Below are 22,606 nucleotides of genomic sequence, written 5' to 3' on the forward strand. Positions count from 1 at the left end.
TTGATATGTTACTCTCGGGTTACTACTACCAATATGCAATACTTTACATTTGTCAATGTTAAATTTCAGTTGGCACGTCTCAGGCCATCTTCTCAACTTTTCTAGATCCTGTTGCAGTAGTGTACTGTCACAACTGTCATTAACAACCCTGCCAACCTTCATATTGTCTGTAAACTTGGACATAACCCTGATATACCTTTATCAATATCATTGATAAATACAGAAAACAACAGTGGATCTAAGACCGTACCCTGGAGGACTCTACTATTAACATTAGTCCAAGAAGAGCAGTGTCCATTGATTACCACTCTTTATCTTCTCCCACTCAACCATCCCTTTATCTTTAGTAGCAACTTGCTCTTAATGCCATACTGCTGAAATCTGTACAGTGTTCTTCCATGTGGAACAGTATCAAAAGCTTTCCTAAAATCCAAGTATGTGATATCAAAATAATTTTTTTTACATTTCCTTTGTGACCACATCATAGTATCCAATCAAATTTATCAGACAAGACTTGCCCTTAACAGAACTATAACTGCAGTTTTGTCTAGATAATTCTGCAGTGCTTCTTTAACCAGTGACTCCATTATTTTCCCTGGAACAGAAGTTAAACTGACAGCTCTATAATTACTCGTGTTGCCCTTTGATCCCTTTTGTGAATTGGGGACACATTTGCACATCTGCAGTTCACGAGGACCTTCGCTGTGTCCAAGGAAGCTCTCACAATTATGACTGAGCGTTTGCTTATTTCCTTTGCTGTCTCCTTTAATAAAATTGGATCGATCCTATCCACCCCCCCCCAGGTGTCTTTCTTATGTTCAACTTCAACAATTTCTCCTCCACTTTGCTCTCAGTTATTACAACATCATTTAGCCCCCTGATAGAGTTTGATAAGCTTCTAGCCTCCACTTCCCTACAGACTTCCTCATGTGTGAATGTGGATACAAAATACTCATTCAGTTTGTCAGCTATCTAAGCAGGATAATCATTGCTCGAACCATCGATATCAAGTGGATCAATCCGATTCATCTTTTTCCTTCAAGAATTTACCTTTGCATCCTTTGCCAAAGATTTCTCATAATCTGTCTTTGTTGCCTAACCTCCTTTGTGACTTTATTACAGACTAGCTTATATCCACCATAGTTTTCTGTGCCACCTGATAATTTATGTGTCCCATGTATTTTTATTCTCTGCCACGAGTATACATCTGACAGGAGAGAACAAACTGAATGTTAGTTTAATTTCCACACTTAAAATAGGCAAAAAAAAAAAAAAAAAGGAGAAGGTATAAATATAAATCTTTGCGGAAAGGAATCAACTGCATGATATGCTGTTGACGCAGAAATAAGCTGCCTGTCTAGGTGGTTGGGGATTGATGGCCTCTTTGGTTTAAGGCGCAACTGAATTGGTATATTTTAGTAATAATTTAGTAATTTTTTTTTTTAGTTTGTGCAGAAAAAGTCCAACTCCCTTGCATCTATTGGCCTTTACTAAAATTGAAGTGTAAAAACTCCTGATTAAGAAGATGAAACCATCACTGACAATCAGTGGTTTCTTCATCTTAATCAGGAGTTATTGATGTGGAACATCCATGGAGGCACCCACAACTGAGTAAATCTGATTGGTCAAGTCTAATGTCAAGAAATATCTTCTTTTGTCTTCTCAACTTCCAACCCAAGCAGGGTACTATCTGAAAATAGCCTAATTACCCATTTGGTTGCAGCCATTTGTTGAACAGTATGACATCACAATTCTACAGTTACTACTACAGGATTTTGACATCACTGCAATCACACTCCCTGCAGTTACTACCACAGGAAGTATGACTGCACCAATACAAATATTTGTCAACAATTTCTTTTTTCATCTCAGATTTTTGCTACATTTCACTGTTAGGTGTTGCTATAGATGTTCTCTCATCAATAATTTTCGAAAATAAAATTTGAGTGTTCAACGATGCTGAAGAAGAGTGAAGAGCATTCTCGAGACTATCGAGCAAGAATGAAAGTGAGAAAACCTAAGAATATAGAGACAAAGGACAAGTATCGGGTACCTCAATCGACGCTGTTTCCAGAGACATTTAGATACGTTGCAATCGCAAGTATAGCCTCTTACTTTAGTTGTCATAAATCGGGGATGTTTCACATAAAACCATCGACCTTGCGTGCTCAGCTCATGCAGCTTTTTTTTTTTTTTAATTAAAATTTAAAGGATTAAATTTATTCTAATCTCTACAAAAGTATGAGCTAAGAAGTATAAAATAATGAGTTACTCTGTCAGGAATGAACTTGTTGCTTGGATACTGTGAGATTTTTGGAGTAATACACAGTAATGGGCTTTAATTTAAAACAATCTGAAGAATTAGTACCAAGCAACAAGGTTAACATGTCCATTATAGTTTTACATCCTGCAAAAGTACCTTCACCTTTAGTTACATAAATTTTATTTGCCATCATCTTCCAAATGGAACCGCTCTCACCCACACTGAACAATTTGTGAGGAACATAAACTTCTAACAACTCACAAAAGTAAGACTACTTTTTAACTGCCTCTTTATCTGCACTTGCAACTTCGCTATTCCCAGCTACACTTTGCTTTAGATCCCTTTTTAAAATTGTCAAACCATCACTTACTTGCTCAAAAAGTCTTCAAAGTGAACTTGGGATCTACTGAAAGTCCAACTACAAAGCATCCAGGCAACCATTACTGAATGGGCAATTGCAACTTTTGGCCTTGCTGTATTTAGTCACTAATAAAGTGGTAGTGAGGGCTCTGGTGCTTTTAGCAATACACCTTGCAACGACCCTGAACTTGCAGTTTCTTTGGAATGCAAATTTGATTTCATCAATGTGATGTTTTTGCCAGCTACATCATTTCTTCAATCCAGCTAGCTCATACAATCCTAATGCTCAGCCAATGGAGCAGTTAAGTGATGGGCAGCTTCAAGAGACTCCACATTAAGTTGTTTAGGAAATATCAGAAAACAATTCAAAATGGTGTTGGTATGGCAATGAACAATCGTTTGTAAGTCTGTTTGTTTGTTATTTGGTTTTTAGGAGCATTAGCAACTAAGGCCATATTGCTCCGGGGATATGTGGTGGTCATTCCCTGACCTTTCTACATCCTCTGTATTTGGAGGTCATGGGCTCGAACCCTGGTCTAATCAAGAAGCATGTGCTACGCACCACTGCTCCTCCCCACCTGCCTATGGAGGCACCAATGAAGAATCAATTTTGGAAGAGAACATTCAACACTTTGGAGGCTATAAGAAACACTGTTCAGAATGGAAGGGGTCTTAATTCACTGCCTAATTACTATAGGCAGTCCTCGCTTTACGAGTTTTTTCCCCCAAGTATCAAGCATCAACAAAATCGAAAACATGAACATGAAAACAAATTGCAAAAAATTAATGTTAAACATTTATTAATACCGCATTCCAAATCATATGCGTAGTTATACAATATAGTGTAGCCAGCTTTACGACATTAATCAGTTCCAGAGACACCAACGTATCATTAAAAAATCGTAATGTGAACCCAATAACACATTGTTTTTTGGTAATTCGTTTCAAGATCTCGGAAGTTGGAATTTTCGATTTATGACCAAGCTGTTTATCTCTCTAAAATGTCATTTTTAAGGTCACGAGTGTGACCTTAAGGCCGTATAAAAGGTTTTGAGAGTGGTTTGTAAATTGCATTAGTTACCAATTCAAATCATTAAAATGCACTACCCTTTCATAGTTATCACATGTTCCTTTATAAGAATCAATTTTAAACACCTCTGTGATATTTTGCTAAAGGACGTTTCTGGAGGTCACGACCATAAAACAATAAAAACAATTTGCACTTTCTGGTCACTGCAAGCAATTATAAACGGGTAGTAAACTTGATCTTCTTGCATTTGCAAAAATACCGACAGCTGGAATTGTGTGGTTTTTTTTACGTTATTATGGTGAAATGTGTTTCCCCTTTACTGAAATCTTCAATCATATAAAAAACATAAATAAATTTTCAGAATCTTCTCTTTATTCCTTTTTTAAAGCTTCTAAACTTGTTACTCCATGTGAATCGTGTTAGTTGCAATTTGTGTGTTCCGTTAAAAAATGCTTATGCATACAATCATGAAATTTATAATTAAAAGAGATAATTATCTTGGAAACAAATGCCTCTTGAAACATTTCTTAAGAAGATGACTCCTTGTGCAACAAACCAAGGAGTGCTGAGCAATTAATGAGTAATCAACGAGTGTGTGTTTAGTCGATGATGATGATGAAGAATAAACATTCTTTAACATTTGTAAATCGTAAATAATTTCTCTATTATTATAATAATTCGCTTGAATTACAGGCTATATTTTCATTTCTTTCGATAAATCAATCACTGTTTAAATATAAACTAATTAGCTAACTAATTTCATTGTTGAGAACACAACCTCTATTTTTAACCTTGTGTCTATGGGAAATAAATTCCTGCTTTACAAGCGCATTCCAAGAAGGAATTAACTCGTAAAGTCGAGAACTACCTGTACTTGGAAACTTTTGTGGCCATCCCATCCATCCAGCAAGATTTTGTAGGCTTTGAAGAAGAAAACCTAGGAAGCCGAGGCCTATTTCAGTCTTATAAAAGGGGTTCTAAGATTGAACATGACAGCAAAAAAGAGGAAACAGAGCAGTATGATTGTATGACAATGGCAGACGGCAAGGAACGTCTGTGTCATTGGACCTAGGTAATAACTTCAGTGATGGGAGTGTACCAAATAAACTGGTCACAGAATATGTTCACCATAATCATTTATAAGATATATCCTCTGCAGTTCACAACAAAACATTTCTAAGGGCAACATTTCTTGGTAGAGGAAAGATAATAAAATATATGAATAGAAAATTGTGATACTTGCTTATCAATGATAGCTGCCAAAAACTGCCGACATGTTTCTTCCAATATTCAAGTTTGTTGGCTGTCTGGTGATGTTCTGTGTTCATCCATTGTTACAATGTGGTATGCTACAGTTCTGTAATCTCAGGCTAGCTAAAAATATTTCTGATCAGTTGAGTTTGCAAGGGGCAGAGGCAGAATTCACCTATTGTAGCATTTCACCTTGTTACTTAGGCTATGATGAATAGCCCAAGAAAAGGCAACATCACAACCAGATGCATGTGATTTCAGTAAGTCAGAACTATCAGCAGACGAATAGGTCTTATTTTGGAATAACCTCAATTTCACGATGGGGGATTACCAAAATGTTAATTTCCCCTTCCAAACAGAAATTTTGTGTCTATTTACCTTTGTTCTCAAAATTCTTCTAAATTTGAAAAGCTCACTGCATACCTGTTTTCTATTTTATTTTAAGAAATATACTATTTCCTCACAGAGCAGTATGTCCATTCAAGTAAAATTTAACCTTTTAGTAATGACAAAAAATAATCACAAAAGGTAGTGCATACAAAATAAATTCTGCTGGGAATTTGCAACTGTTAAAATGTTATTTCTGAATATTAATAAGATGCATAAATTTACTGTTAGGAAAATGGTTTCAAAAGCTTTTGACAAGTGGATTAGGCACACAATATCCCTTGCGACTTCTCCCCCCTGATTATCTGAACTGACAGTTCAGATCCAATTGTTTTATTACAAATAATGTTCTTGTTTCATTTACATAATTTTCATTCATAAACATTTCATTTATGGATTTCTTTAAGTTAATCTGAAAAACATATATAAATCACTCTATAAAATGATTATGGAAAAAAGAGACAGTTTAAATTTAACAAACAATTTGGGAAGATTATTTCTGTAAAGAAGGCAATTTAGTGTAGAAAAGTTAAATATATTTCATAAAGGAAGGAGAAAAAAACACCTCTGAATCTTACTTTTTTCCATCAGATCCCAGAAATGCAAGTTTTTTAGGTTTTGTTTTTGTAGGTAATATAGAAACACTATTGTGGACAGATTCCACTGTGATAACATTCGAAGACCTTGTACTGATTCCAGGCATGGGAATAACCGTGGATTTTAATGATGCTAGCAATGGACTGATCTGATCCATAAATAAATGAGATCTAGCTTGTTGCTGAACCTTTTGCTGGAATACCTGATGAAGCTATTAAAATATAATAATTCATATAAATCTTATTCATAATAAAAAACTGAATGAATAAAAATGGGATAAATATCATCCACTTCTTCTAGGATAAATAAATTAAATTTATTGTTGTTTGTGATATTCAATTATATTCTTATTTTGAGGATACATTTAGTATATCCATAAGCATAATGTATAAAATTCAAACAAATTGTAGTAGCAGTAGTGATACTACTACACTAAACATGAACAGTATAAGGTGGATCTATCATATATATTTTAGCAATCTGAGTTATGAAAATGCGATTAAAAACAAAGATTGGTTTACCTTATCCCTAATTTTTCAGAATACTCCACTGAAACTAACATCGGGTAGTAGTCCAGTAGTCTGGAAGCCTCTGAAAATCATTATTTATTTTATTTCATTTTTTACTACCAGGTATGATCTTTGACTTTTGATGAATCAAAACATAATTATAGCACTTTCTGGCATGGGCAGATCCAGGATCCACCCTCGCTAAGGAAAGTGATAACACACACACAGTATTCGTCATCCTAGGTAACACTAGTGATATCAGGACAAATGCTGATTATTTATAAATATATATAAATATTTTTTTTATTTAGTGTTTCAGATTAATTACTTTATTTCATTTAAAAATGAAAATTAAATGACTCGATTACTTTTTCACCTACACAATATTTGGAGCATTGGAATGCACATATTACTTTAATTAGGTGCTATTGGCCCTGAGTTCATGTTTATGGATGATAACACCACACCCCATCACACTGCAGATGTTAATATGGTTTTGGAAAGTGAGGACATTGTTCGTATGGACTGGCTTGCCCATTCCTCGAATCTAAATCTCATCAAACACATATGGGATGCTCTCGGGGAGAAGTTTAGCAGCATGTCCACATACACCAGAAAATGTTCACCAGCTGAAGAAGGTGCTGACAGAGGAATCGACGATGTTACCACAAGAACTTATCAACAACATTGTTCTAAGTATGGACAGGTGGTGCAAAGCCTGCATCGACATTAGGGGTGGCCATATTTCCTACTGAGGACCACCTCTTCCCTTTGTTCCATCTTTGGCAGTGATGCATCTGTATCATGGCATCCAGTGCTATGTTGCCATTTTTGAATAAAGTCCCTCTGTACTGTTTTGTTTCTGTTGTTGTGTCGGTGTAGTTTCCTTCATCATTTCTGTAGCTCACGAGATTCCTTTCGTATGCTTTTCCCATATCCAGGCCACTCCCATGAGAAGCACAGGTGAAAACCTGACTGGTCCTTAAGTTTTGCACACCAGTGTAGATAAACTTAAGAGCATACAAAAGCAGGAAATGACTCTACTTAAAGCTGCAGGGAAATTCCTGCAGCTTTAAGTTGAAGCATTCCTGAATTCAATTCCTTGAAATTTTTTTTTAATGAAAACCCCAAACACAACAAGTATTAGAATCTATACTACTTAGCAGTGTGCATAGGTTGAAGGTTGAGAATATGAAAGAAGACTAGCAGTACCTACTGCAAAAATTTTGCAATTGGTAGCAGAGTTTTTCTCTAGCTGTCCTAAAGAAATGTAGTCCATATTTTGTCGTGAGCAGGTAAGCCAGTACGCCTCAAATAGAAAATAGCTGTACCCGTTGCAAAATTTTCACAATTGGTAGCCATTTTTATTGCCTGATATTTTTTCCAAGCTGTGCCCGTTGTGAAAAATTCGTAATTGGTAGCACGGTTTTCATTGCCTGATATTTTCCAAAAATTTTTGGACAACTCATTGTCATCTCTATAAAATACTACTGAAAATGGTAGAATATTAAAAAGTATGCTAAAATCTCACCTTTCACTTTAAAAACTTGTGTTTCGTTTCTTTCTTTTTTTCTGCAGATGCTTCTACTGTATAGCACCTCTTCAATATCTAGCAAATATCGGCCCTGATGTTTGCTAGATACTGAAGGGGTACTATACAGTACCATAAATTTCAACTCTCCTGGTATCTCATCTCCATGTGTCCTGTTTAAGCCTCTCACCCTGTTCTTCACTTACACTTCCAAATGTGAAAGTGTAAAAATATACAGTGACAATCATGTTGCAGCGCAACTTCTTGGTGTTTGCCAACATATTTTCAACTGTAGTCTGGTAGTCCGGATCTTTATTGTTCTCTAAAAAATTCTCAACCACAGACCCGAAACTAATGCATATCTGAATTTCTCTTTTAAATTTCGTTCCCTCAATAGTATATGAATTTAAAGTTTTCTCTAGCTGTTCTAAAGAAATGAACTGCGTGTTTTGTCACAAGCGAGTAAGCCACTATGCATCAAATCCGTATGTCGTAAGCAGGTAACCAGTACACGTTGAATCTTTTGTCATTTCTTGTAACTGAGGAAACTTATAATTTTTTTTTTGATTTCACCATTTCAGACCGATCCTGAATATATTTGCAGAAACAGGAAAATGCGCGTATCTTCTTCGCCGCAAGGTACATTCAACACAACATGTCTTCATGACAGTGACATAATTCTAAATACTTAAATTATTACTCATCTTAAAAAAAAAAAAAATAAAAAAAAAAAAATAATAATAAATAAATAAATAAACTAGAAGCTGACAACGAATAACATGATGACTTCTGAATGTTTTAAACGTATTAAATGTAATGAATGGCAATGAGTGTATGAGCTTATGTGTGCAACGTAGGAAGCAGTGAAATGGAATTCTAACAATTAGTTATTTCTTTTAAGTTAAGCAATTTTGCAATTGGTAGCAGAGTTTTATTATTATTATTTCTTTCCCTGGAACAAAGGACATGATTGTGCAAATCATTAATCAGAAAAAAATGCCTTATCAACTTAGACAACTCTTAAACAGTTAACATCTTCCAGTGGTTCCATCTATGAAGTGAATGTTGAAATATTCTCGTTTGTACTAAAAAAAAATTGCCTGTTCTGTAAAAAAAAAAACTATTTGGAATTCTTATATTTTAACAACTTTGGGGGCTTCTCCGCAACCAGGTGAACAGGAGCAGCAGTGTGTAGTACACGCTTCTTTATTAACCGGGGTTCGAGCCCGAGACCACCAAATACGGAGGATATAGAAAGTTCAGGGAATGACTACCGCATATCCCCGGAGCAATATGGCCTTAGTAACTAATGCTCCTAAAAATCAAATAACGACAACAACAACTTTGGGCACATCTAGGAAGAAACAGTTTCAATTTGAGACCTCTTCCAGCCGATCGGTTAAGCCTATCATTCACAATGACGAAAGAAAATGCCATTAACATTAGCAAAGGCACGTAATGCAAGAAACCATCAGCCAGAGAAAAAAAAAAAAAAGACCTTATTTCACCCATCCACTCGCTCCAAATGTTTGTCAAGTTCTGCCTTGAATCTATTTAAGCTATCAACTTTTACAATGACAGATGGAAATTTGTTCAACCAATCAACCATCCGCTGGCTAAAGGCAAACTTTCACACATCTATCCTACAACTGTCTTTCCTCAATTTGAATTTATGCCCTCTCAGGCATAAATTCAAATTGAGCAAGAGTAAGAATCCATCCGCATTGAGCATGGTCAAACTATTCAAGGCTTTATACACCTCAATCAGATCACCTCACAGATACCTAGTCTCCAGACACTGTAATTTGCAAAACTTAGGCCTTTCTTTGTAAGAGCAACCCTTTGTTCCATTCACTAATCTTGTTGCCCTTCTCTGTACTCATTCCAACAGCTCTACATCCTTCTTAAAATGTGGCCTCCAGACCTGTATACAGTACTCAAGATGTGGCCTGACCATTGCCTTATACAAGGGAATAATCACCTCCTTATGAGCAATGTGATGAGCAATCACTGCGATGAGCAATGTTTGAATCAAGCGATAACTGGGATTCTTTCAGTAAAAGTACATCGGGTCTGGCAGACGGTAATTGACAATGGACACCATTGAGGTTAGAACTGTGACCATGTATATTTGTAAAGTGAACTAGGAAGTGTTTGAGAGGTTTAGACATTTTTGCAGATAAGTTTGTTCTATTAGTTTGACAATTCATGGTGTATTCAGAAGTAAGAAAAGGTGGCAAGGACATGCTGTATGAAGTAATGAAATTCTGGATACAGAGTACACGCGTTAAAAATTTACTCAGCTCCTTGACACAGCATTGCCTTGATAATGTCCCCCCCCCGACATATCTAATACTAAGACTCCCTCTCATAACTATCTCGCAGAATAGGAGCAGCCAGATTATACAACTGATCCAGAAGCATCCTAGCTGATCCAGAAGTCACCTGGTTCGGTCAGGCAGACTCTCTAGTGGACAGCCTGCGAACATCACTTTAGAGCGGCACCCTCGAAATGTAAGGAAGACTGCATCTTGCCATGATGTCCATCATAACCTCAAACGACATCAAATATACTGCATGAAGGAAGACATGGGGGGGGGGGGAAGAGGTTTGCTGGAACTTTGCTCTGGAGAATAAACATGGGTTCTGCCACTTCAAGCCTCCAATAAGCAAAGTGGTGTTGTTGCACAAGTTGAGAGTTATCTACCACTTAGTATTGACCGTTAACACAGATGGGCAGCATTACTCTGTGTGGTGTGGGTGCCACACCTCCAGTGTGCCAGGAGACAGATTTCACAACTTGCATGTGAGGGTTATATCCTGGGTTACTAACAGTCCCACCATCATGAAAGTGGAAGCAGCAGATTGGCAGGACTGACCAGACTTGGCCGAAATTAGGTCCACTTGACTGCAGTGACACCCACATACCAGTTCCATCAGCATTATAGACTCCAAAGCAGCAAGCACATCTTGGCATACCTGCGAGAATGTCTACAACAGCCTCAAGGGCCATTTTACCAATTTAGCTTCCTAAAGCAGTAAACAATTGCAGCTAGAGGAAATTCAAGTTCTGAAGATAATTCCCTGGGTTTGGTTAAAAGATTAATTTTTACCTTAATATTTAAATTATTATTATTTTTATTTTTTTAATCTTAAATATACAGCTATATCAAATTCATTAAAAACTTTTTTCCTTTCAGTGGTGGGAGCATATAAGTTGTTGGCTCCAATTTTATATTCCACTTCAATACAAGAAGGTGATGGCTACTACTGAAACAACTTTCAGCTTGCTGTTTACCACCTTCCCTCAGTATAATCTTCAACAAACTGCATTGTCTGTTTGTACAGCAGGTAACAATGCAATTAACAAAATTGGATAATTTTGTTACAAGGAACAAGAATTTTGTTACAGATACAAGAAACAATATACAAAATGTGAAAAAAGATTCACAAGGTTAAAAGAAGTGACTTCATAGGGGGCAGGGAATTGTCCACCTCAGCCATTTCTGAAGATTTCCCTCTTCTCCTGAGGTGTTTGTCTTGTATCACTGTTTCTTGGTGAAAAGTTAAATTCACGATAGCCCTCCCATTGTTTCTATTCACAGTACAATTTTAATTCCCTAATGTTCATTGCACTTAAATGCCACTTTACCATAAAACCAAAGATATGTAATCTACAGCACAAAAACACATATTTGTAAGAAAATGTACAGTCATGTATGGAGGGGAAAGGGAGCGCAGGTTTGACACCACAGTTAAAAAGCACAAAGCACATGAAGGAAAATCAAGATATCAGAAGTCAATGGCACAATTTTTTTTGGCGCAACTAAATTTGTGCCAAAAAAAGAAAGAAAAAACTGTTCGGAAAAATAATTTTAAGATTATTGGGAGTGAACAAGATTTTACAAAATGAAAAATTAAAATTCTTTAGACCAAATGATTTTTCCCATCACTCAGCATGCTAAGTTTCTCATATTTGATAGATGTTTTTTGTGCACTTTAGTTGGTGTCAAACCTGTTCTGTCTCCAGTGTACATTTTTCCACTATTTCCCCCCTTTTTTGAGATTATGTCTTTGGTTATTAGCATTAGCAAAGGCACATGATGCAAGAAAGCAAGCTTATATAGCATCAGTCAGATCAAAAAAAAAAAAAAAAAAAAACACCCTAATTTCACACATCCACTCGCTCCAAATGTTTGTCAAGGTCTGCCTTGAATCTATTTAAGCTATCAACTTCTACGACAGATGGAATTTTGTTCCAGCAACCAATGGCCCACTGGCTAAAGGCAAACTTCCACACATCTTCCACTATCCCACATTCGTCTTTCCTCAATTTGAATTTCTGCCCTCTCAGGTGATTATTCTGAGCAAGAGGAAGAATCCAATCAGTATTGAGCATGCACAAACCATTCAAAGCTTTATACACCTCACTCAGATCACCTCAGAGGTGTCTAGTCTCCAGACACTGTAATTTGGAAAACTCAAGCCTTTCTTCATAAGTACAGCCCTTCATCCCATTCACCAATCTCGTTGCCCTCCTCTGCACTCGTTCCAACTGCTCCACATCCTTCTTAAAATGAGGCCCTCCAGACCTGTATACAGTACTCAAGGTGTGGACTTACCTTGAGGAAGTGATTATCCCCTTATACAAGAGGATAATCACTTCCATATCCCTGCAAGAAAAATTCCTGAATATCATTGACAAGACACCATGAGCTACTCTTGCAGACCATCTGCACTGCTCAGAAAACTTCATATCTGCCTGCACAATTACCCCCAGATCCTTTTCATTCTCTACCACTGTCAGTGTAGTACCACAGAGTTGATACGTTACTCTGGGGTTACTGCTTCCTATATGTAGTACTTTACATTTGTGAATGTTAAACTTCATTTGCCACCTCTCAACCCATCTGCTCAACTTTTCTAGATCTTGTTGCAGCAGCGTACTGTCATTAGTGTCATTAACAAACCAGCCAACCTTCATATCATCTGCAAAATTGGACATTAAGCCTGATATACCATCATCAATATCATTTATAAATACAGAAAATAACAATAGACCCAACACTGAACCCTGAGGGACTCCACTATTAACATTAGTCCATGAAGAGCAGTGTCCATTGATTACCACTCCTGTCTTCTCCCACTCAACCATCCCTCTATCCATAGCAGCAATTTGCCTATTAATTAACTGATATTTAAATCAATTAATTGATTTAAATATTTCCTCTACTTTTGCAGTTTTTGCAAATCCCTTTTTTGACATAAGGCAATACCTAGTGATTGGCATAATGAAATGATTTATTATGATTATTTCAACAATCACAATAATCGATTATATGCAAATTATTTTATTATGAAATTTACAAAAATAATGATTGTAATTGAATTACTGCCCATCTCTATTATTAGTCCACGAAGAACAGTGTCCATTAATTACCACTCTGTCCACACAACCATTCCTTTATCCATAGCGGAAAGTTGTCCATAATGCCATACTGCTCCAATTTGTACAGTAGTCTTCCATTTGTCCAAGGTGCTGACATCTGGTGAGTATGGGCTTGGCATATCATCATTCTTCTCTCTCTTGGTGATTCCTTTCTACTCTCTCTCTCTCTCTCTCTCTCTCTCTCTCTCTCTCTCTCTCTCTCTCTCTCTCTCTCTCCCCTCCCTCCCTCCCTCCAACGATGTAATGTTTTGTGGGCATCTGTATAAAGCCTGGATTAGAGAAGATGCTCCTAAAGCAATTTGGAATGAACTTTGATGTACAAGATTCAGCTACTTGAAGCTCTATAAGTGAAATGGGATATATTACAAGATACAATATAAATGTAGCAGTGTTGCTGATCAGTTTCCCATCAAAATAAGGTGATGATCCTTAAAATGCTCAGATTTTCTATGACATTCTATTCTGACGGTATATGGTCAAAAAAAGCACGTTAGATGTCTAAGATTATGTCAATAAATCTGATATTTGCTGCAGTAGTAGTATGGTTTTAGGAGCAGGTCATATTGTTCCATATACATTGCCTATAAATTGCTCTCAGGTTGATTTTCTGTTTTCTGGACAAAAAACCAGATTTCTGGGAGAAGAAAACCATGCTACCCTTGCTGAGACTGACTAACTGAGCCACATTATGAAAAAAGATGCATAAAAATTCCTCCCATCAATGATGGGACTCACATTCAGTCTTTTCCACACGGTGCGTGGAGGGCAGAATCCTACCAACTGTGCTACCCATAAGGGCTCTGATATTTGCAGTTACAGGAATTGTATGCTCACCTAGGTTCACACCAAGATGTCAAAATAAATGTTGCTTTTCACAGAAATCATTACCAACTGCATTGGAAGTCGACAGTTGGAAACCAGTCTTCTCTAATACAGGAAATTCATGTCAGGTTTTATCAAATAAATAAATAAATATTCTGTTTATACTCCAAGACGATCACAAGATAGAAAGAATACAAGAAGCAGCACCATACTTAGCAGTTATGGGCTTGAACCACGTCACTCAAGACAAGCATACTTATGTACCCACGTGCTTGACCACTCTGCAACGTCGGCTTGATTTCTTCATTACATCTAACATCAACTGACATTTATGTTGCTTTCAGCACTTTTAGCAACTTATAATAGCATTTTAACTGATACTCTATGATGTAATTGTTCCGAGAGTGGCTAGGGATACTGAAGTCATCAGAACATAAGGCAGTCAACTGAATTCAGTATATTGTTTGCTGTTGAGATTATTATAAACAAAGAAAAGCTTTGTTTACATATGTAATAAAAATATGTGAATTCAATGGAACCAAACAAAAAACTTTCACAAATCCCTAAATGGTTGTAAAAGTATGACCTATATTTGGATGGACTTAAAAACAAACCACGACCATAAGTTATTTCTAATAAAGGAAGTTCTAATGTTAACTTTTGCTCTTATCATTGAGTTAATGTTTACCTAACTTCCAAAAAGTCCATTGCATGTGGACTTAGAAGATTATAACTACATTGACTACAACAATGTCAGGTGAGATTCAGGTGAGTACTGAAGCTCAATGTCAAATTTTCAATAGGGACTCTACACTTGGATCCAGTATTCCAAGTACAATTTAACTAATGCCGGATACAGTGAAAGATGTAACTTCCAATGTATCAAAAAATAACAATACTTCTACAAGCAAATCATTGAAAGTTCTAATGCATTAGGATTTTCAAGAGGTTCAAAAATTTCCTTCCCTTTCAGAAAACACAGCAGAAATAGAGAAGTTGTGGGAGTATTAACCATTAATTTGTTTAACTGTAGGGGTATCTATGGTTCTGTTTATAGTGGAAGCATAATGTGCTTACATACTCATTCCTATGAGTATGTAAGCATTAACAAGCATTAACATTTCACATGACAAGCCTTCTCAAACTGTACAGAATTAGCTGTGGTTGGATGTTTACAAAACAGATTCCAATATTCATTGCTCATTTTTTTTGGCAATGCTGCAGGCTTCATTCCAACAAATTTTTGAATGGAGATAGACTTCATTAGATGATTTTGGAATAGTGGGTTCAGTTACTATTATATTTGTGTAATATAAAATACTGGATAGGGTGCAATGATTCTGGTAACTAAATAAATTATTTCTTGGTATTTAAATCAATTAGCCCTGTCAAATTTCAAAGCTGTTCTTATATTCAGCATAGAACATCACCAGAAAATAAAGATAACTGAGAAGTGATCACTACTATGAGGTCAGCAACTGTGTCAGTCTAAGAGGACATATTTTTATACTGAAAGATCAATAGAAGAGAACATCTGATCTAGATCAGAGGATCCCAAACTTTTAGACTTTGTGCCACCAATTCAGAAAAATCCAAGCTATGGGAACTTCTGATCCAGACAATAGATGTATGAGCATTGGTGTATAAGAATGTTAGATTATGTTTATGTTAGGTCCTTGAGGTTGTCACAGACATTTTCTCAGATATGCCAGACAAGCTGTACTTGCTACTTGGGAGTTTAAAATGCTGATGGAACTGATGTTCCATCAGCATTTCTGTGACAGCCAAATCCTCTGCTTGAACCTTCATGATGGTGGGACTGTTATAATCCTGGGTATAACCTCCATGTAGAAGCACACTGTGGGTGACCACCCAGGTGTGAACCAAAGTAAACAGGGATCCAGGTGTGGTGGCCACACCACATGGAGGAATGCCACCCCTCTGTGTTACTAGGCGGTAGATGACTTGCACCAACCAGTGCAATACCATCACTTTGCTTATTGGAGGCTTGAAGTGGTGGAACCCATGTTTAGTCTCCAGCGCTAAATTCCAGTCAATCCTTCCCCATCTCTTGTTGTTTGTTTGTTTGTTTGTTATTTGGTTTTTAGGAGCATTAGCAACTAAGGCCATATTGCTCCGGGATATGCAGTGGTCATCCCCTAACCTTTTCCGCATCCTCAGTAATTTGGTGGTGATGGGCTCGAACCCTGGTGTAATCAAGAAACATGTGCTACGCACTGCTGCTCCTTCATACCTGGCTACGGAGGCACCTCCCCATCTCTTCCACCATGCAGTATGACTGATGACTTTTGAGGTTATGATGAACATCGTGGTGAGATCCAATCTTCCTTACATTTTGAGGGTAGAGCTCTAAAACGGTGTTTGCAGGCCAGCTGCTAATTATTACAACAGACCAAACCTATTGGTAACTCTTTAGGAGGCTTCTGGATGAGCTAGTTTATAATCTTGCTACCTCTGCTCTGCCAGATGGAGTGACTGGAGGGAGTCCGAGTAGTGTGTATGCGTGGGCATTGTCGAGGTCACATTATGTCAAGGATCTAGGTATATTCTTATCATGTGTAAGCCATATCCAAAAATTTCATTACTTCATATAGCAGGTCCCCCCCGCCACTTTTTCTTACTATTGAATACACCATGAATTGACAAACTAATAGAGTAAGCTATCTGCGAAAAGATCTAAACCTCCCAAACACTTCATAGTTCATTTCACAAATATACATGGTTTAAATTCTAATCTCAACAATGTTCACTTCCAGTCTGCCAAACCACATGTACTTTTTCTGACAGAATCTCAGTTATCGGTTGATTCAACAACTGATAATATCAGTTGCCCAAATTATTCACTGTATGATTCCTTTCACCTCAAAGGTGGTACTTGTGCATAAGTCAGTTCCGATATTCCCTGTCAGAGACTTGGTAATTTGGAATCTCCTCTTTTCCATCTTGTCTGGCTTAAAATCTCTCTACCTCATTGTGCCAAATCCATCTGTTGTCTCTACCGTTTTCCCAATTCCACTAATCACTTGTTGTTATTTGGTTTTTAGGAGCATTAGCAACTAAGGCCATATTGCTCCGGGGATATGGGGTGGTCATTCACTGACCTTCCCGCATCCTCCGTATTTGGTGGTGACAGGTTCGAACCCCGGTCTAATCAAGAATCGTCCACTAATCACTTGGGGTTCTTTGACTTTCTCTCTTTGCAACTTGACATTCTCCAGTTCAACTTTCCTAACAGTCAGGTAAAGTTCCTTGGTAGTAGTAGTGACATGTGATGCAAGAAACCAAGTGTATGAGCTTATGCAGCATCAGCCAAAAAAAAAAAAAAATTTACAAAACAAATCCCTCTAAATGTTTGTCCAGTTCCTCTTTAAATTTATTTAACCTATCAACTTCCACAATGACAGATGGAAGTTTGTTCCAGCAATTAACCACCCGCTGGCTAAAGGCAAATTTCCGCACATCTATCTTTTCTTAATTTGAATTTATGCCTCCTTAGGTTCGTAATCTGAACAAGTGGAAGGATTCCATCAGAATTCAGCGTGCTCAACCCATTCAAGGCCTTATACATCTCAATAAGATCACCTCACAGGCGCCTAGTCTCCAGCCGCTGCAATTTGCAGAACTTAAGCCTCTCTTAGTAAGAGGATCCCTTCATTCCTTTCACCAATCTTGTTGCCCTTCTCTGTACATGCTCAAGAAAATCTACATCCTTCCTAAAATGAGGCCTCCAGACCTGTACGCAGTACTTAAGACGTGGCCTGACCATTGCTTTATACAATGGTCAGGGACAATCACCTCCTTTTCCCTGCTAGCAAAATTCCCATATATCATTGACAAAAACCCCATGACCTGCCCTGGCAGCCTGTCTGCATTGCTCAGAAAACTTCATATCTGACTGCACAATTACTCCCAAGTCTTTTTTCATTTTCTACAACCTTAAGTGTAGTACCACACAGTTGGTACATTTCTCTGGGGTTATTTCTACCCATAGGCAGTACTTTGCATTTGTCAAGGTTAAACTTCAGCTGCCACTTCTCAGCCCATCTGCCCTAGATCCTGTTGCAGTAGCCCACTGCCATTATTGTCATTAAAAATCCTGCCAACCTTTTTATCATCTGCAAACTTCGACACTAAGCCTGATATACCTTCATCAATATCATTGATAAATAGACAAAACAACAGTGGACCCAACACCGAACCCTGTGGGACTCCACTAATAACATTAGCCCACGAAGAGCAGCACCCTTTAATTACCACCCTCTGTCTTCTCCCACTCAACCATCCTTTTATCCATTGTAGCATCTTACCCTTAATACCATTCTGCTCCAATTTGTACCAATAGTCTTCCATGCGCAACAGTGTCAAAAGCTTTCCTGAAATCCAAATATATGATATCAAAATTATTTTTTGCATCCAGTTTCTTTGTAACCACTTCATTACAACCAATCAAATTTGTCAGACAAGACTTTCCCTTAACAAACCCATGTGTGTCTGATTTATTTCTGCAGCTTTGTCTAGATGATCCTGCGATCTTTAAACAGTGACTCTATTATTTTACCCGGAACAGAAGTTAAAACTAACTGGCCTGTAATTACTCGTGTCACCCTTAGATCCTCCTTTGTGAACTGAGGATACATTTGCACATCTCTAGTCTGTGGGGACTTCGCCTGAATCTAAGGATGTTCTCATAATAATGAATTGTAAATAATAAATAATTGTTGTTGTTTTTGTTGTTTTGGTTTTTAGGAGCATTAGCAACCAAAGCCATATTGCTCTGGGAATATGCGGTGGTCATTCCCTGACCTTTCCGCACCCTCCGTATTTGGTGGTGACGGGCTCGAAGACCGGTCTAATCAAGAAGCGTGTGCTATGCACTGTTGCTCCTTCCCACCTGGCTACGGAGGCGCCTATATAATAAATTGTAAACAATAATGAATTATAATAGCACACAGTTTACAACCCAACAGAAAAATATCTGTTCCTTGTTAATCACCAGCTCGAGATCAGCAGCTCTTCTTTGTTTGCTTTCGAAATATAGACACATTTAGTAATTTTGAAAGTCATATGTGTTGTTTACACAGTTATTAAGTAAAATTACAAATAGTAATACTTGGACTTATGTCAGTTAAGTCAGAATACAAAATAACAGTAATGCAGTCTTTTTAAACACAAAATTCCACTACCATAAATTATTATAAATGGTTCCTTCAGGTAATTCACAACAGAGAAACTGAAAAAAAAAATTGTTTTCTCAAATGCGAAATTGGTTTTAATTGAATGGACAAGAGAATCAGAGCTATGGAATCCTACATCTGCCGCATTTACGCTCCACAATGTAATAATGTATGTTTGGTGCACTTTGAAATGAGGAGGATTATTGGGCCTGTATCCTTTACAGATACAGTTATCTTGAGGAAGTTAGTCCAAGATGGCAACAATTTTTTAAGGAACTAACAAACAAAAAAGCCTAACGGATATTTCCAACAAGTGTGTTTGTTGAAGGGAAATTAGGTCGTCGTACATTATGGCCACCTCATTCTCCAGAATCTTCATTCCCTGGAATTTTTTCTTGTGGTTTATTAAAAGGATAGAGCACACAGAATTAAAAGATTAAATAGATACAGAATGATTCATCGACAAGATATGCCTACTCAGCATAACTGAGTAAGCATATCTCTAATGCTGAGCTAAAATGCAGGTTGCTATGTAAAGTCACTGGCACAACAAATTGCAACAACACTCTTTTATTCTGTCAAATAAGCATGCTATCCTCTTTTAACTGTGAATCAGAAATAAAAACTCTTTCTTATCTCTGTGTAAAAGACTAGAATTACACAGTGGTTATATATTTTCCTAATCAAAACCTGAGGGAATATTACAGTTTAATATGCTTTCAAAGCCAATGCTTTTGGGCCATTTTCTGTTTATTACTCATTACAACAGATGCCGTACTGTCTGTATATATATTTTGCACAGGAATCACTGAAAACTGTAACACAGTGTTTAGTATATGTTCTGGTACAGCGTTTACATTAAATGAAAATAGGGAGACAACAGCACTGATCGACACAGCACTTTCTTTTGAAATCACTTTAGAGAACTTCATTTGTATTTGCACTTGAAGCATTTAATATTATACAAAGTTTATGAAAACAATGTTATACAAATCCAACATCCTGAAGAATTCAACTTAACCATGCAGTATCATAAATCTTCTCAACATCAAAATAGGTAATTACCTGGTGTCCTATTCTTACAAATGCTACTATGTTTCATACTTTTGTGTTACATTAGACAAAATATTCTTAAAAACATGGTTCATTTTATCTTCCAGCTGTAGAAGTAGACATGGCACTTATTTATTTCTCATAAAAACCACTTGTGTTGAACACAGGATTTTGTCGTTTCAAAGAAATACAATTATTTAGCATTTCCAAGGATTATTCAAAACAAACTGTTTAGAGCAAAGGAGTGATGGTGATTAAGATAGCTAAGAGTTTTGCCTGGTTATTTTTCAAGTCCTCATCAAGCTGCCGTACCAGAATGTAATGGATTACACCTGCGCCAGGTATACTTTGACTGGAACAAGATAATACACTTCCAAAGCTAAATATTGTGAAAGGTTGGTTATATTGTTCAATGTCTTCAGTAGAAAAGTAATGAAATGATATTTTTGCATATATATATTTATGCAGAACTATCTTCTCAAATGTACTGGACAATTCCTGAAGAAGCATTCTCTCCACAGGAATTTTTTAATTTGATATTTGGTAAGTTATCACGTTCTTTGTACAACCTCTCAGTAGTTCTACATTATGATCCCATGGTCCTCTTTCTGAAAATTCTAGTAAATGCAATCACAGTGTATGACATTGAAGTATCAAGCACACCTAATACTCTGTAAGTTAATCGGCATCATCATATGAGGCAGAGTAATTTCCAGAAAAAAAAAAAAAAAGCAAACTTATAAAACTGGAAAAGTAAACAGATTTCTGCAAAATAAATCAAATCTTGAACCGAATCTGCCGAATATTCACTTCAAATATCATTAGAATTTGTGTATAATTTTTTTTTTTTTATCTTGACATAAGCAATAAATCTACATTAACAAATTATGAAAATATAAGGAAGGAATAAAATGTGTGAAATTTTGTTGTTAACAAACTGCATTTTCAGAAGTGAACTCCAGAATATACAATACATAAATACTACAATCCCTGATAAAATCCCTAACAGTTACTACATTACAAAAAAGAGTAGATGCCTCTATTACCTGCTTGAAAAGCATCCAACTCTGTTGAGGTCTACCAGGATCTAGGGGATTTGATAATTTATTAAGGGTTTCTTCAATATGCTTTCCAAATGTTTCTTGGAACCATATTTCATGAGGAGTTTCTGGAGTTTGACCACTAATTGCCTGCAACTGTTCCAGTATATAAAGAGTCTAAAAGGGGTTAAAAAAGAAACCAAGTTATGTAATGGATTACATTATCATATATACGATTAGGTGCAAGAAGAGTGCACGAATTTCAGCTATTAAGATTAGGATTAAGTATAGTAAACGTATATGAATTTTTAAATTCAGAACTACTCAGTATAGGTAAATGGATATTTAAGTTTAGCGGAAAGAATAAGTGGGTATAGGTGTTTTTAACCACTTGAGGGTTTTGTGGGCTAAAAATCCCTACATATTGCTCAGAAAGTATATACAAAAATTTCAGCATGTTACAGTCAGTATACCATGAGGCAGGTTGTCAGAAATACTTCTTAAGAAGGAATGGTGCATACAGGAAATTGGTTAATTAATTGACATCAAATATCATAAAAAAATACTTGAGTACCTAAGAATATGCTATATAAATCCTAAATATTTTAAAAAGGATAAAAGCTGCTGTCCAAAATTTCTAGCAAAATTTCTAAAGTTGTGGGATGGAGTTACGTAGCTGGAACTGTGCTTAAAGTTACCAAATTTTAACATAACATTCACTGAAAAATTTTGTGCCAATCCAATTTTAAATTTCAGAGTAATTCCGAAACATCTTAAAATATTACTTTCATTGCTGTGTATACTGTATGTACTTTAACACAATATTTATTGACCTAATAATCATAATCTGATGAGTGTGAGCTGACATCAAAGTAGAGACAGTATTGTTCTATTCTAATAAATGATAAATTTATATAGGAAATACCACACAAAGTCTGTGAAGTATTAGTAATTATTACTAATAAGAAATAAAGAAAGATTTTGACTGTGTTAGGTAAAGTGCTCATATCATTAGTTATAAGTCACATTTTATTTATAAAGAAATTGTGAAATGAGCAGACAGATGAGGTATCACTATTTCTGTTACTAATATTTCTTTCTGCTGCTACTTTCAATTTT

General features: G+C 36.4%; 1 protein-coding gene across 1 annotated transcript in view; it reads right to left on the reverse strand.

The window, feature by feature from the left end:
• The window catches only part of nonC (serine/threonine-protein kinase Smg1), a 1,411,261-nt gene that overhangs the window by 645,039 nt on the left and 743,616 nt on the right, over nucleotides 1–22,606 (reverse strand). The window contains exons 41-42 of the mRNA XM_090378365.1: nucleotides 21,494–21,664; nucleotides 5,870–6,099 (exon numbers count right to left, since the gene is read on the reverse strand). Coding sequence (XP_090234491.1) covers nucleotides 5,870–6,099; nucleotides 21,494–21,664 — 401 coding nt within the window. The remainder of the gene's footprint in view (nucleotides 1–5,869; nucleotides 6,100–21,493; nucleotides 21,665–22,606) is intronic.

Source organism: Mastigoproctus giganteus, chromosome 7, assembly GCF_048544385.1.
Source record: "Mastigoproctus giganteus isolate SK-2022 chromosome 7, ASM4854438v1, whole genome shotgun sequence".
Classification (NCBI taxonomy): domain Eukaryota; kingdom Metazoa; phylum Arthropoda; class Arachnida; order Uropygi; family Thelyphonidae; genus Mastigoproctus; species Mastigoproctus giganteus.